The 16,879-nt window shown below is 31.4% G+C and overlaps 2 protein-coding genes and 1 long non-coding RNA gene across 3 annotated transcripts in view; 2 read left to right on the forward strand and 1 right to left on the reverse strand.

Moving 5' to 3' along the window:
• The window catches only part of LOC105157084 (probable polygalacturonase At3g15720), a 5,567-nt gene extending 2,467 nt beyond the window's left edge, over positions 1-3,100 (forward strand). Inside the window, exons 3-7 of the mRNA XM_020693055.1 lie at positions 58-268; positions 695-776; positions 868-976; positions 2,525-2,638; positions 2,738-3,100. Of these exons, the coding sequence (XP_020548714.1) occupies positions 58-268; positions 695-776; positions 868-976; positions 2,525-2,638; positions 2,738-2,971 (750 nt within the window). The 3' untranslated portion in view covers positions 2,972-3,100. The remainder of the gene's footprint in view (positions 1-57; positions 269-694; positions 777-867; positions 977-2,524; positions 2,639-2,737) is intronic.
• Positions 12,910-15,550, forward strand: LOC105157013 (hypersensitive-induced response protein 1). Its single transcript, XM_011073303.2, has 6 exons — positions 12,910-13,065; positions 13,610-13,801; positions 14,057-14,177; positions 14,298-14,389; positions 14,481-14,577; positions 14,982-15,550. Exons 2-6 carry the CDS (start codon positions 13,613-13,615, stop codon positions 15,344-15,346), a joined length of 864 nt encoding a protein of 287 aa, XP_011071605.1. The 5' UTR covers positions 12,910-13,065; positions 13,610-13,612; the 3' UTR covers positions 15,347-15,550.
• LOC105157012 lies at positions 15,397-16,420 on the reverse strand. The gene is made up of 2 exons (XR_847410.2): positions 16,084-16,420; positions 15,397-15,964 (listed from the first exon to the last, which is right to left on the reverse strand). It is a non-coding gene; the product is annotated as an uncharacterized LOC105157012 (long non-coding RNA).

Here is a 16,879-nt window from a genome sequence, read left to right on the forward strand (position 1 = left end):
CCCCTTCTGAAGAAAGGATAAAAAGTGTTGATCCATTAATCCCACTTGAACTGGCAGGCTTTCGAGATCTCATACTCGCACAACGTTCACTTAGGAGGCGGTCTAACGTTTAAGGACAGTCCGAGGATGCACGTTGTCCTTAACGGAATAAGAACGCTTTCCGTCTCAAACTTAACGATAGACGCTCCAGAACTAAGTCCTAACACTGATGGCATTCATGTTACGGCCTGTACTAACGTTGTCATTGATCATTCTCAAATTGGGACTGGTAATTTTTGGAAAACTATATTGCTTTTAGAAAAAAGGTATTATTTTAGTCCGCTAACTATATCTAATTTTAATTTTAGTCTGATAACTATGTCCATTTTTGTTTAGGTCCAGTAACTTACGAAATTGCTTATTTTTAATCCTCTGTCAGATTTTCGGATAATTTTACCCCTATGAGTGCATATGGACTAAAACTGCCTTTCAAAAGTTGCATAGGGGTAAAATTATCCAAAAATCTATCAGATGACTAAAAGTAAGCAATTTCGTAAGTTACTCGACCTAAACAAAAATGGACATAGTTATCAGATTAAAATTAAACTTATGCATACTTAGCGGACTAAAATAATACTTTTCCCTTATTTTTATTACCACGAGTTTGAATTGATGCAATGTTGTCTTGACAACTTTGTAATGTACGAAAATATAGGGGACGACTGCATTTCAATAGTCGATGGATCATCGTTTGTGACGGTTAGCAATGTAGTATGTGGACCTGGACACGGTATAAGGTTCGACTCTGTGACTACGTTTCGATTTCTTGACGAAGAACATTTGGTATAGATAGTATAGATTTAAGATGTTTTCTTGGTCTTATTGCAGCATTGGAAGTTTAGGCAAGAATGGGGCAGATGATAAGGTTGAGTATGTTAGTGTCAGTGATTCTGTGTTCGTTGGAGCTAAGAATGGCGCCAGAATAAAGACATGGCAGGTAATAATATGGAAAAATCCCTCCTCACATTGTAAGGTTGCTTTGTTTGTTGTGTGAATTGTAACTCTCTTTAGATTATATATATCGTGACAAATTGTGAAAGATTTATCCTAGGAAAAATAGCATCTCTCGTACTGTAACTTTAGGGTTTTTTCACTTTTGATCTCATAATTTTTTAAAAGTAGCATTTTTTGGTTCCATGACACCTTTTTGTTAGATATTTAACAGTAAAGGTCATGTGACTGTTAAGTAGTACATGGATCGATAGTGCTATTTTTTAAAGCAATAGGACAAAAAGTGATACTTTTTGAAAGTTATGGAACCAAAAATGAGAATTATGTAACGAATTAAACCAAAAGTGTTATAATAGCCACATGTCAATTTCTGTTAAAATCAAAAGTGTTACTTTTTAGAAGTTATGAGACCAAAAATGAAAATACTACAAGAAAATATGATATTTCTGACAAAATTATCAATTGATAATTTTAAAATAATCATTAAAAATATAATTAAGTACATAATTTTTTATCATTGTATAATTATTATAATTAGTGACAAAAATGATAAATAGAGTTGTCACTGAATACAATAAGTGACACATTTATAATGACAATTATTATTTATTGTCACTAGGTCGTCACAATACATAAGTTACTTATTGTATTTTCAATTTAGTGTATATTTTTTTGTCATTAATTTTTGCTAATAATAATTTTTGCAAAATAATAGTAATTCTTAAAATCATAAATAAATTATAATGACAAAATAAACGTTCTTCTCATTAAATATACATAATTAGTGACAATATTAAATTTGTCCCTTGATTCTTTTTTTCACTAATTTTTTATTTTTTTGTAGCTAAAACTCATAACTAATGAGATCAAAAGCGAAAAGACCCTAAATTATGGGATAAAATATTATTTTTCTATTTGGTATATAATTATACGGGTTGAAGGCAATTTTTGTCCCTTCATTTCAGGTCATTCTCGTTTTAGTCTCCTAAGTTATTAGGGTTCTATTTTGATCCCATAAAACTGAAAAAATTTTAATTTTGGTACAAATTTGGTCGGAAAGTTGAGTCACTCACCGGAAAAAGTCACATGCCAGGTATGTGACATTTAAAATTGGGGCTTGCATTGCGATTGGCTGAAAATAAAAGGCTTAAAGGTAATTTTCGTCCCATAACTTTAGGCCATTCTCGTTTTAGTCCCCTAATTTCAGGCCATGTCTTCACCACATCGTCTTTTTCAACCAATCACAATGCAAGCTCCAATTTAAAAAGTCACATGCTTGGCATGTGACTTTTTCCGACGAGTGACTCAACTTTCCGATCAAATTTGTACCAAAATTTTAGATTTTTTCAGTTTTACGGGACCAAAATGAAACTCTAGTAATTTAGGGGACTAAAACGAGAATGACCTGAAATTAGGGGACGAAAATTATCTTTAAGCCTAATTATACAACAAGTTAGCTCATTTGTGGGTCAATTATCGATAATTTTATAAGTTAGATGAGTTTTCATTACATTTCTTTTTTTTTTTTTTGAAGGGAGGCAGAGGCTATGCTAGACACATAATCTTCGAGAGAATCGTGAACCACGACACGACCAATCCAATCATCATCGATCAATTCTACTGCGATCATCAGCAGTGCAAAACTAAGGTTACTTCTGTCATACAATCATCAAGGATATCCTCTTCGACATACATGTTCATTCAGAAAGACAAAAAGTACTAAGTAATGTTGTTCCTTTCTTAATAGAAATCAGCAGTACAGATCAACAATGTCACTTACAGACAGATACTTGGAACATCAAGAAAGAAAACTGCAGTCGTGTTGAACTGTAGTAAGACGTTTCCATGCACTGATATTGTTGTTGAAGACATGCACATCCGCACGACAGATGATAATGATGCGACTTATGAGTGTAAAAACGTGTTAGGGAAAGCTCAAGGGAAGAACGTTCCTAGACTATCTTGTTTGGATTTGGTTTGATGTGGATATTACCTATTTGTGTTTGTACTATTTTGATTTTCCTCGGATGATGACTTTGGTTCAGTACGACCACATAGTTTAAGTAAAGTGATTTTGTGCTTCGATACGTATGTGAAATGTAGTACGAGGTATTTAAACTTTCTTTTAGCTAAATGAGGTAAAATTCACATTACCTCCAAGTGATATTTAAAATGTTCAAATAGGCTTCTGTAGTCAAATAAAATATCATATAACCCCTTGTAAAATTTAAAAAGGTGCATACTGGCCCCTAGTGCATCTGAACATGAGTTTGATGTTGTAATAATAAAAATACCTTTTTTAAGTCAATTGCTTGTATTTAATTTGATCTAAATTAATGGCTCAGATTTAATCATGCATATCAAAAATTAAAATATATTATTTTAATAATATAAATAATTATATATTTGTATGTATATATCCTAATTCTAGTTTTTTTCTCCTCCAATATCTCCACCTTTCGAAAGCCATCTAAAAGACGAGAATTTTGATACGCCATCTACTGCAAATTTTCAATCCATTGGTGAGTTATCTCAATTTTTTCGCTCAAAAAATCCTAACTCGCACCCCTATCTTCTATTGCTTTTTTCTCCATCGTCTGACCACCTCTCGGCACATGCTTAGCAATGTTGGAAAGCAGATACCTCACCTACCGGAAATCTCCTATCCGCTTGCAAGTTATATCTATTTTTTGCTAAGAAAACCCTAACTCGAGCCCTCATCTTCTATTGATCTTTTCTCAACCGTTTGACCATTTCTCAACATGAGTCTACCATCGTTGGAAAGCCTGCCTGACGACGAGTATTTTAAGACCCCATCCACCGCCAATCTCCCATCCGTCGGCAAGTTATCTGTATTTTCTGTTTTATATTTTTTAAATTTCTATATATATATACACATATAACTAAATAATATTTTTTTTATATTATATTTTTAAAATATGTATAATTTAAAGTCAGTGGTAGTTTGGTCATTTAGGGGCAAAATATACATACTCAACCACACTTTGGGCGCATGAAATATAATTCTAGAGACAAGGGGGTAATGTGCACTTTTTAAAATTTTATAGTAAGTTATATGATATTTTTTTTATTATAGGGACTTATTTGAATATTTTGGATATCACATGGGTAAAATGAATTTTACCTACACAAATAAGATAGTGAAGTTGGTTGCAGCATTTAATCCTGACTTAACTGAGTATAATTTCTATATATAAAAAAAACTACTAAAATCTATTTGGATTTTATAGAGATGATTAATTTCAATGATCCTTATGAATTATTATTATAATTCTTGATAAAAAAATGCTTTTTAGAATTACAAAATTAAATTCTATAATGTGGCTTGCAATTCAATCACTATTTTATTTCGTGGTTATTGTTGACTCTGGCTCCGTATGATCCTCACGATTTTGTCTTGGGCTTCCCGCTGAGGAGATGACGCATCAGGGCTTACAAGTCATTCAAACTCTTCATATGCAACTTATTTGAAACAATCATTAACTCCCAAATTAAGGGCATGGGGGCACATGGCATAGTTTTGAGAAACAACGCCAAATGATGTAACTTGCGACTTGATCAATGTCCCATTATGTGAAGTATTGTCTTATCTAACTTTATATGAATTTCACGATTTTGTTATGAAGATGCACCTCACTATATTAATTTGAGATTAGAAACCACTCAAACTTCTCATTTGCAACTAAGGATATTTGCCTATTTCCCGTTTCAAGTTATATACCTTTACATATAACTGCATTATATTTGAAATAGGTCATATAATATTTAGAAATGCAATAAGAGAAATACTAAGATATAATAAAAAGAATTTATAGACGTGATTAACTGTACAAACCTTATGACAAATAAGACAGATAAATATTAGGGTTAATTACACTTAAATCCCTCTAAAAATTTAAAATTGTATTTTACTTCAAAGAAGTTCTAAACTTACACTTACATATTTATGAAAATTCATTGTTTATACTTGATTTCTTGTCGTTAAGATCTAGAAGAAAAATGCTGATGTTAACAAAAAATATTACATAAATTTTTAATTTGACCCCACATTTAATATTCTGTGTAATTATAATGTTGCACATATAAGAAAAAAATATAATGATGTTAACCATATTCCACACACACACACACACACATATATATATATTATATTTATTCCTTTATAAATACAAAAATATACCTGAAAATGCTAAATGACGGGTGAGACAAAACAATTTATGTAATTATTTTTTCTAATGCCAATATTTTTCGTCCAAACCTGAAAGCAAGGGGGTGAGGTGCAAACGGAGAATTTTCAAATGAGGTGTGATGCCCTCTAAAATTATTGGGCCAAGCCCACAAGCTAGACATACTAACACAACCAATAAATAGCCCAATTAGCCCATCAACAGAAGAAAGGCCCACAAGCTTACTTGCTACTTTACTGAGCTGGGAAGCCTAAGAAATAAGCTCATTACAGTCGGGCACGTCACCGTCTAGTTGTGAGGATACGTTATATAACTTGCCAAAATATTTGAATATATCACCCTAAAATACCTCAAAGTGGTTCTAGGTAAATCGATAGATAATGAGCTGGAAGATTTAAGAATAACTAATTCCCAAAATTGTAGACAGATTTGGTAGGATATAGTCCAACTCACGGATCTCAGCCAATACCTATTCAAATCACCAAAGGTTTGTCGTGCATACAAGTGACTCAAAAAGCTTTCCAATGGCGTATGGCACTCAGTAATGGACCCCCTATCCAACTCTGTACAAGCCTTTTACTAGAGGTCTTGTGCAAGTTTATGGTAATATCATTCTTAACACTCAAACTCTCACTTTCTTGCATTATTCTCTCTCAATTTTTAAGTTATTTCCAGCTTATAATTTGCACTCCGCACGAATACGCACACCCCATCACCATTTTACACCATTATTCTAACTTTAATTCAATTTTTTTTAACCTATGACCAAAATATATACCACAATTTTTACCTGTCGCAAATGTTTTGACCTCATTTGCAGAAACAACGATTAATAATCATTGTGCATATGTAATTAATTAATATCTATAATATTTTTTTACTTTTATTTATGATAATTAATCATACTAAAAAGGTATATTTTTTCTAGTACGAAAAGGGGTAAATTCTACTATTGTGATAATTGTAAGGATACTAGAATAATTTAATTTAGAATATCTCATCATATATTCCAAGAATCGCAAAAGAATAAAAGAGGTTTCATCAATTATTTCATCTCACCAAATTATGTAACTGTTTTAGGGCTCAATTTCCGACAAACAAGATTCTCAGAATCACATGAAAGATGAATAAAATCAACCCCACCAAACAATTTGATTGATGCACGTAAAAATGAATTTGTTCCAATGTTGTCCTAAAATGAACAAGAAATCATAATTCTGGTGACTGCTAACTGGTGTGCAACCACTGTCCCAAACGAGTCGAAATCACCAACCAACACATCTTTCACACACAACAACTTGTGGATATACTATCTACACAATGCAAATACAAGCCATATTCAACAAGTGGTCCAACTGCCCCCACCAACAATTCAAGGCTTAAACGTAATTTTTACTCATAATTGTAGTAAATTTTTACACCAAATTCGCCTTCACTGGTGATAAGGGTGAACTCTAACGAAATAATGAATTGAAATCGTAAAAATATAAAAGATGCACAATCAAAATATTAGCATAGAAAGTAAAGGACAAAAATACAAGCGAGATGGGTGAAATCCAACGAAAAAAAAGATCGAAACGCAAAAATTAGAAAGATATAGAACCAAAATTCTACTTTATAAAGTTAAAGGACGAAAATGCCAAATGACTTATGTTACGGGACAAAAAAAGTGCATTTAAGACCATAATTGAATCTCAAAAAGAGATGTGTTAAACGACCAATTTATTAGAAAATTTAAGTTGTTACATAGAAAAATTATTTATTGTTAATATCTTTAACACAATCCCCTCCAGTACAAATCATACAGGTGAAACCTTTCTTTATAAATGGGTGGCAATCAAATTCGAACCCAGAACCTCATGTTCGATCCACTACAAAAAAGTTGAATTTTCACTACATTATAAATGACTACAGCTAAATAATGGTAAATTAATACTACTAACCACGATTTAAACAAATCAAAGCAAAAATTTAAATTTTTACCACGTTTAGTCAATATTCGCCATGATTTTTAGCAATGACTAATGCTTTGGCCACATTTGTAGAATAACAGCTAATGGCCATTGCAAAGCTTTGATTTGTTTATATTTTTCACGAATTTCTTCATTTTGATTATAATAATTAACCGTAGTGAAAAATCATATTTTTTCTAGTGGTCTAACACTGATGTCATATTAAACTACCATCTCATTTAAAAGTTTAAACTGTATCGAGATAATCATTTAAAAGCACATATATTACATTAAAATCCCGAAAGTTTTGGCATATTTATAACTATTATCTCATTATTAAAAAAATTATAAATATCCTCCAATAATTAATATAATTGTGTAAGTATGGAGTTTTTGAAATTTTCAAGAACTTTCACAATATATATATATATATGATTATTATTCTTTTATTTTTTTTTTTTTGAATAATTGTGATATTTTTTGTGAAAATTTTATAGGACAGCAAGTTGATAATTAATTTAGTGAAACATTGGGGCAAGACAAGAAAGAGATATTTATATTATTTATGGTATTGGCATTTTGAGAATGATGTTCATTTCGAGCCCATCAATAACAACAAAAATAAATAAAAAAAGTTAAAATCTTAGAATACAAATGTTAGGGAAGAGAAAATAATTTTAGATTAGGTCACATTACTTTAAATTATAATAAGGATTTTAAGTTTTTGTTAATTAGTTTTGTGGTCCCTAACTTTATAAATTTTGGAAATAAAGAAAAATACTAATCTTCCTCAAAATATGTTGGCCCTACAAGAAATATTACATTTTTAACCATAATTAATTGTCATAATTAATAATAAATAGCAGTTGACCACAGTCATGCAACGACGGCTGGTCGTGATTTTTTTGCGAAGGTGACTAAAATATTTATCATGGCTCAAATACTTTTACTATAGCTTTTAGTTGTGGTAAATAATTTTTTTTTTTATGATAGAAAAGTTGACTTTTTATATTAATTTTATTTAATTGTGATTAATATTATTATTTATTTTGATTTTTAATCATAATTATTAATATTGTAGTCGATAGTAATTTTTTTTGGAGTGAGTTGCTAATGAATAACTTTCGGAATGTTCGTAAATTTTGTAGATTTTCACTTGCTTTGCATGCCTCGGACAAATAATTCGAAATTTTCATTACAAATTGATATTGCAATTTATCTATACAAATTGTGCATATTATTTGTCTACTTTTATTTTTCAGAAAAAAGATTTAAATATATTGTAAAGTATATATAAATTAAAGTAAATTATATTTTGGTATTCAAATCATACCCATTTTTATACTTTGTCGTCGAAACTTTCTTTGATGTCAATTTACCATCTCAACTTTGCGAAATTTGCACTTTATCATATATGATTTTTTTTTAATTGATTTTTCTACCATCATATATGATTTTTTTTTAATTGACTTTTCTACCAAAAAAGCATCACATATTGTGTATATATATAAAATATCATATATGCATTGTATGTGATTTATTTTCAACAAAAACCATGATTGAAAAATAATTATAAATTAATAGGGTTAAATCTATTTTGACCCTCTATGATATATCAAAATATCAAAAATTCCCCTATAAAATTTAAATATAAAAAATTACCCTTATATTATAAATAAATAATCACCCCACCGCCCATTTGGGCGACCTTCCCTTCCCCTCCCCTCTCCCCAACGTCCATTTGGGTGACGTTGGTTGCCCAGAAGTGAAGGGAGACCGTGTCGCCCAGCAACGGCAATTGCCCTCGCTGCATTGGGCGACAGGTCGGTGAGGAGGGCGTCGCGCCCTCCTCTTCAGCAACAGCAGCGGCAAAGACGTTTTTTCCTTTTTGTATATATATAATTAATTTTTAATTAATTTAATTAAAATAATATTTTATTATATAAATAATTACTTGATTATTATATAAAATAATATTTTATTATTAATACATATATAATATAATATATATTAAATGTGAGAGAAGGGTAAGAATATTAAAAAAAAGGTACTTTCATATAGAAAATTACAGTTAAAGCGCGTGTGGCCAATTTTTGTACGGAGGGATTTTTTTTTAACTTTATTTTATATTATAGGGGGATTTTGATACTTTAATTTTAATAGGGAGTTTTTTTATCATTCCTATTATCACAAAAGGATTTCTGGATTTTTCCCTAAATGAATATGTGCAAAATTTTAAAAAGTTGATATAATAAATTAACATGAAAAAAATATTAGATATAAAAATAATCATATTTGAATGACAAAATATAATTAACCCTATAAACTATGATACTTACGTAACAATAATTTATTGTGAAAAAAATGAAAATACAATTATTATATATATGGGTTGACAAACATATAGAATTAAAACTAGTTGTTCATTTCTCCAATGAACACTAGCTAGATACTTTAATTATTTCTGGGTTTTAGTCTTGGAGCCTCAGTCCATCAATAAATTTAGACTTGGTCTAATTAATTATGTACTATTCAAATTAATTAAGTTATATATGGTGCATGTATCATCTATTCTTCCTTGCACGCATTAGAAAAAATATAATTTTTCGCTATTAATTATTATAATTAAAAAAATCATAGTAAATACAAATTAATCACGGCTTCGCAATAGTCATTAATTATTGTTGTTTTTATAGGTGTGGTCAAAACATGACTAAAACTATGACAAATGATTTGGATATAGCTAAAAATCATGTGAATATTAATCAATCATGGTAAAATTTTAAGTTTTTACTTTGATTATATTTAATTGTGGTTAATAGTATGAAATTACTACAATTTTTAAACTGTAGTCCTTTTATAATATAATAAAAATTTAATTTTTATTTAGTGTCATGACATAATACTAATAGCTTAGCGAATAATGACCATAATAATAATAAATATAAATGATGGGTGTCGAATCCACCAAAAATAATTCCTACGAACACTTTTGTAGAAGTGTGAGTAGGGTCGAATCCACAGGTATTGGTTTTAAATTAATTCCTTCAAAAGTAAGAATAATTAGGGGGTTTATGATTGTGAAGAAGAATAAAAATTAAAAACTAAATTAAACTAAAAAGCTAATAAAATTAGAAGAAATAAATATAAGATAAGAGTATTCCAGTTAAAGATAGGATCATGCTTAATTCCACGGTCGATCATAGATGCAAAGATTACAATCATTCATGATAGATAAATTGGTTATGGCCATTGGTACGACCTAACAACCTCATATTTCCTTACCTTGTGGATAGTTAAGGAACGTCCGTTGACTAAATCCCTAATCAGTAAACAACTTTGGGAACGTCCCCAAGATTTAATTTACAGACAGTATTAAAAACTAGAAAGGCCCAATTCTAACCAATAAATTCCTACGAGGATTTATTTAAGTTAGATTGTGGATTCCCCACAACATAATCGAAAACTTCTACATAATCAATTATGCTATGTTACCACTAGTTATCGAACTAAACAAACAATTACGGATTTGCAAGTTCAATTGGCTAGACAAATATTTTTCACAATGAATCAGATTATTTGTAATAAAAGCACAGAGAACAACACAAATACCAATATAAATAAAAGTAGAAAGCATAAATTAGATTTCACAACTCGTTGAATTTAAACATTCACCAAGTCTTCAACTGGAATAAGAGAACTAGCTAGACATGCTAATGAAAGAACGCACGAAAAACAAAACAAAAAAATATTATAAAAATAAAGAGAAATAGAAGAGTTCAAAAGTTGTATCTTAAAGTGAATTACATCACCTATTTATAATAGCTAGATACCTAATTCTACTAGGATTAAAAGTAAATTCTTAATTGAACTAAAAGACTTATGGAAATAAAATTATAATCCTAGTTAAACTCCTCATTTATCAAAAGGTAGTCCAAGCAGCTCCAAATTCTTGTCAAAATTGAGTTTGAGTCTTGTCCGAATTTTTATTTTGGTGCTTTTCTTCATTTTCCATTTCATTTGTCCTAATGCAACAAAATAATATTTAATTAGGAGCATTTGGTCGCAAAATAGATCAAAATATTACATGAAATAAGTATAAAATGCGATTCTACCAATAAATTAAATTAAATTTCGAGTATTGATCCAAACATATATATGACTTCCAAGAAGAGGTCATTGTCACAACAATGTGCAAGAAATTCCACGAAATTCCTTAAACATTGACAAGGAAATTAAGAACAATCATGTCGGAAATTTTAACCGAGATTGGGTGTCATCGTGTTTGAATTAATTATATATTAAATATAATATATTTGTCGTATTATTGATATATAATTAAAAAAAATTAATAATCACATGATAATTATAATACATTTGCTATATAATTAATTTGATTCGACTAAATTTGATTTGAGAATTTTATGATACATTAATATCTTCACACGGTTTCTTAAAGTTTTCCCCTAGTTAATTCCTGAACGCTCATTGGTCAACTTTGATATTTTCCAACTCCATTCATTGTAAGGATAAGATCATAGACATCTTTTATGATTTAAGATGACTTTTTTGTCTACTTGACTTTTAAATTGAACTTTTCTCATCTCATGAACCCTACTCTTTCTAATCTTTTTTTTCTAAATTTAGAAATCTATTTTTTTTTAAATATATTAAAAATAAAATTTTATTTGCAAATAAAGATTCTTTTCTTTATAAATATTATCTCGTTATCATAAAATTTGACATAATTACAAATATATTTTTTTGTTGGGAAATTAGAAGTACCTGAATCAATTTAGCATTCATCTAACAACGAGCTCATTTCATTAACATCTATTAGGGTTCCAACCAATTATGTGGTGAACTGACATAAATGCTCTTTTGTATTAGAAATCATAATTTTATAGTTTTTTCATTTTTCCTAAAATATTCTTGTAGACTAATATATCCTATAAATTATTTCCTTTACTAACTCTCATTTTTTTTTGCAAATGTTTTTTAAATCAACAAGGGTAAAATAGTAATTTTCGCTTCATCGTCTAGGGGCTACATAGTCTTTTTGCAATTGACGGGTATATTTATACTTTATCAATAAATAAAAGGGTATTTATAATTATGTCAAATCTCGAGGGAAGTAGCTACCCTAAAAAAAAAATGAAATTTGAGTACTTTGCAAAAATTTCTCAGTTAAATGGAAAAAGCTCAATTTAAGAGGCTAAAAAACATAAAACTGTAAATAAAAATACTTTATTCAGTTAAATTTCAATAAAAGAAAGCTGATAAACACTTAAATTGAACTATTTCAAACAACTCTTAGATAATGTATATATTTCCTTATTGGGTGAATAGTAATTTACTCCCTGTGATATTGAAAATGAGCATATTAGCCCCTTATAAAAAAAATATAGCAATTTACTCCCTTATATTTTTTAAAATGAAGGTAAATTGCTTCATTTCAAAAATTATAGGGGGATAAATTGTTGTATTTTAAAAAATATAGGGAGACAAACCGCTATTTATTTTTTCATAAGAGAATAATTTGCTCATTTACGATATCATAAGAAAATTTACTTGCATTTTTCCTTTCCTTATTTTGATTTGATGAGCTAATTAGTTTTGGATATAACATACGGACAAAAAAATATCCATCCTTACATGGTTGTGACAAATGCCGATATCCCCAAATAGTGACAAATGCAAAAATCCAAACTTTGAGTTATTTTAGTATTTAAATTTCTGTAAATTGGTAAATTACAGGTGATGTTTCTTATGATAGAAGTTCACTATGTTTGGATTCCTTGTGTTGGTACCCTATATATAATAATTGCAAATTCACGACCAAAACACATATCTTGGCGAGAAAAAACACACACTGTGAAAGCGCCTTCTGAATCAATTTCATCCCTAGCCAAACTGTAAGTCCTCTCTCTCTCTCTGGATGATGAATCTTGATTCAAGAATGATTCTGGGGTCTGTGGGAATTGTGGAAATTCATGGAGAATTGGGTTCTTGGAATCAAGAACATAGTTGTAGGAGCTGAATTTCTTGTTTGAACTCTTCTATGTGTTTGGTTGTTTTGTCAATCCATAGATACGCTTGTTCTGTTCGGCCACTTCAATTTTGCTTGTATGCGTTTTCTCCACTCGATTATTGCATGTTTGATGGGCTCAATTTTGAGAGATTTAGAGCCGGGATGGGTGATAATCATGCTGTATGAAACCGCTGATCCCATGTTAATAAACCCTTTTCTTCAAACTATTTGTCTGTGTTTCTCTGTATAAGCAAGAACTTGTCTTGATTTATAGGGCTTATGTATTGGTCTATATGTCTGAATCCAACTCATAAATGTCTTTAACGAGGTATTTTTGATAAATAACATTCTGGGCTGGAGTAGCAGCGTGCCACCTTTTGAGGTCATACATAAGTATTGAGATTCAGTGTTTGTCCGCAATTCTGTAGGATATGGGGAACTTATTCTGCTGTGTTCAAGTGGACCAATCCACCGTCGCCATTAAGGAGCGGTTTGGCAAATTTGATGAAGTCCTAGAGCCAGGGTGCCACTGTTTGCCTTGGTTCCTAGGAAGCCAGTTGGCTGGCCATCTCTCGCTTCGCCTGCAGCAATTAGACGTGCGATGTGAAACCAAGACTAAGGTTTGGTTCTTCTTGGAAATTTTGTTGTTAGTGTGAAACTATTTCAAATTTTCATTCATGGCCAAGAAAAGGGTAGATTTTTTTAGATTGTCTATCTCTAGTTGTTTTGCTTGGATGTTGCTAAATTCTTGTAGTCCTCTTGCATTTAATGTTTCGTCCAAAGTCATTGGACGCTGTCGGGGCATAAGTTTTGATGTTGTTTTGGATAGTTGATGACGCCAATACTAATAAACCTGAACAACAATTGGTCTTCAGGATAACGTATTTGTGAACGTAGTGGCTTCAATTCAATACCGAGCGCTTGCAGATAAGGCGAGTGATGCGTTTTATAAACTGAGCAACACAAGAAGTCAGATTCAGGCTTATGTCTTTGACGGTACATTTCTGTTCTTCCAGTCGACCCCATTATGGTTCATTGCTTAGATATTTAATTACGAATGACTTAAGTTTATTGTGCACAACTTTGATGACCTGTAAATGTTTTCTGATTATCCAGTCATAAGGGCCAGCGTTCCAAAGCTCAATCTTGACGATGCTTTTGAGCAGAAAAATGAAATTGCCAAGGCTGTTGAGGATGAACTTGAAAAGGTAAAGACACTTCTGTAGCGACGCTAATGGAAGTCGATGAAGATCATTCTTGAATATCTAGTGTTGATTTTCTTTTCATGTGTGTTTGCAGGCCATGTCTGCGTATGGGTATGAAATTGTTCAGACGCTAATTGTTGACATAGAGCCAGACGAGCACGTTAAGAGAGCTATGAATGAGATCAACGCAGGTAAAGTGTAGAGTTTGCATTTTCAGACAATTCTGGTAGACCAGTCTCCAGGTTACTGTTCTGATTTTCCATACTTTGTTTTCTTCAAAATAATTCAAAACTAATTTTCTACACAACGTTAACAATTCGGAGGATCTTTTATACATGGAATTATTACTTTATATACGATAACGGGTAAACTAAAAATATTTTGGGATTGGGGGAATATATACTATTACTTCTGGTGTACTCTACTGCTTTGGAGTTTCTAGGTTCAATTCATAATCTTCTTGTTCAAGCAGTAAGCTATAAGCCACATTTTGAACCATAGAACTAAGATTATGTGCAAATACGGATCTCAATTCATCATTTTTCATTTTGACCTGCATGTGCTTCCAATTTATAACTAATTTTCAACACTACAGCTGCCAGGCTGAGGGTGGCTGCTAACGAGAAAGCAGAAGCCGAAAAGATTCTGCAAATCAAAAGAGCTGAAGGTGAAGCAGAGGCGAAATACCTCTCAGGTTTGGGTATTGCTCGCCAACGTCAGGCAATTGTGGACGGACTAAGAGACAGCGTGCTTGGCTTCTCAGTTAACGTCCCTGGCACCACTGCAAAAGATGTTATGGATATGGTCCTTGTTACCCAATACTTCGACACAATGAAAGAAATCGGCGCTACCTCCAAATCGTCGGCTGTGTTCATTCCTCATGGCCCGGGTGCCGTTCGTGATGTGGCAACTCAGATTCGTGATGGACTTCTCCAGGCTTCCCAGCCTAACCTGTCTTAACTTCTCCACTCCTGCTCGGGACTTGAGGTTTTATATAAGCTTTGTCGACGTTGCATCCTGTCTTTCGAGTGTTTAAATATTTCTTTCTTTACATTGTGGATATACCGTTGCCCTATACGTTAGTTGTCTAGTTAACTTCTGTTTGCTGAAATTGTACATGTGCTCTGAGAAGTGTTTGGGCAGTAAAATCGTTACGTTTTCATATACATTTTTTAAAATTACTCTGTTTCTCTGTCAAGTATAGAGCACATACATGAACATATTAGTTTTCATACCCTACAGCTACTTCACCCATTGAAAAAAAAGAAAGTTATCATCTTTATTAATCTGCTTAAAGATTTTGCCATCTTGCTTTCGATCTTGTCGTACTGGACCTTCACTGTGGTTGGATCCTTCTGATCTTAAGGATTCTTCGCCGTCTTCTCATCTGGATCCGTATCTTCCTTTTCCTTGTGAGAAGCTTTCTCTTCATCTTCCTCTCCTTTCTCATCCTCGTCTTTGCACTCATCTTTCTCTTCCGTTTCATGCTTCTTCTCCTCGTCAGTTTTGGCTGTCGTGTCATTGTTCCTCTGACTATCTGTCGTTCATCCCATCCCTCGGCTCGCAGCTCACCTACACCTGAAGTGAAAAGGGCAGAATGTAATTTGACCATCAGACACAAATATGAAACCGCATTTTTTTGTATTTTGTTTTTTTTTTCATTCAAATGTTCATCAGAAGAAGACACTCAACACAACCTAGAATTCCCAATCATTGGGCTGTCGTGGAATTTTTGCTTCATTCCCAGATGTTCTGGTAATGATTCATGCTTCAACGGGAACGCGGCTGATTATTTATACTTAAAACTGAAATGCAAGAAAGATTGGACATAAACAAACCAGAAAGTGATGGGCTGGTGGGAATGTGAGAGTATCCTATTTTCGTGCATTTTCAAGAAATTTTTGGCATGTAATCCAACTTCCTGTTTTGCTTAAATTTGGGAATTTCCTGTCCGCAAAGATGAATTATCCATTTAGGCCAGAGGACATATATTAATAGAAACGAGTAACGTTATCAAGGGTTAATTACACTGTCTTCCTCTATTATTTTGAGTAATTACACGAATTTTTGGTGTCAGCTTTCAAAATTAGCAAATTACCCCCCTCCCCTTGTTTCAAAAAATGAATCAAATTACCTCCTATTAATGGTTTAGATAGGGGTAATTTGCTTCATTTTTTAAAATATAGGAGATAATTTGCTACTTTATTTTTTGTAGAGATTTTTTTACTCATTTATCATATTATTGGGTTAAATTACAATTTTACCATATATATATATAGTAGTTGTTAAATGATGTAAGTAATAGGAGGACTCATTTCTTTTTTCAACATTATAATGCCCAAATTCAAGAATTTAATTTATCCACATGAGAACACCTCACAAGTCCACTTAAAGACATTATGGGACGTTTTATTCAATTAATGATGCTCTTTTTGGGCAGTTCTTGTTAACAAAAGATACTTGAATAAACACAGCTGGAAAATGCGACTTTAA

This window comes from Sesamum indicum, linkage group LG3 (assembly GCF_000512975.1).
Source record: "Sesamum indicum cultivar Zhongzhi No. 13 linkage group LG3, S_indicum_v1.0, whole genome shotgun sequence".
Lineage (NCBI taxonomy): Eukaryota > Viridiplantae > Streptophyta > Magnoliopsida > Lamiales > Pedaliaceae > Sesamum > Sesamum indicum.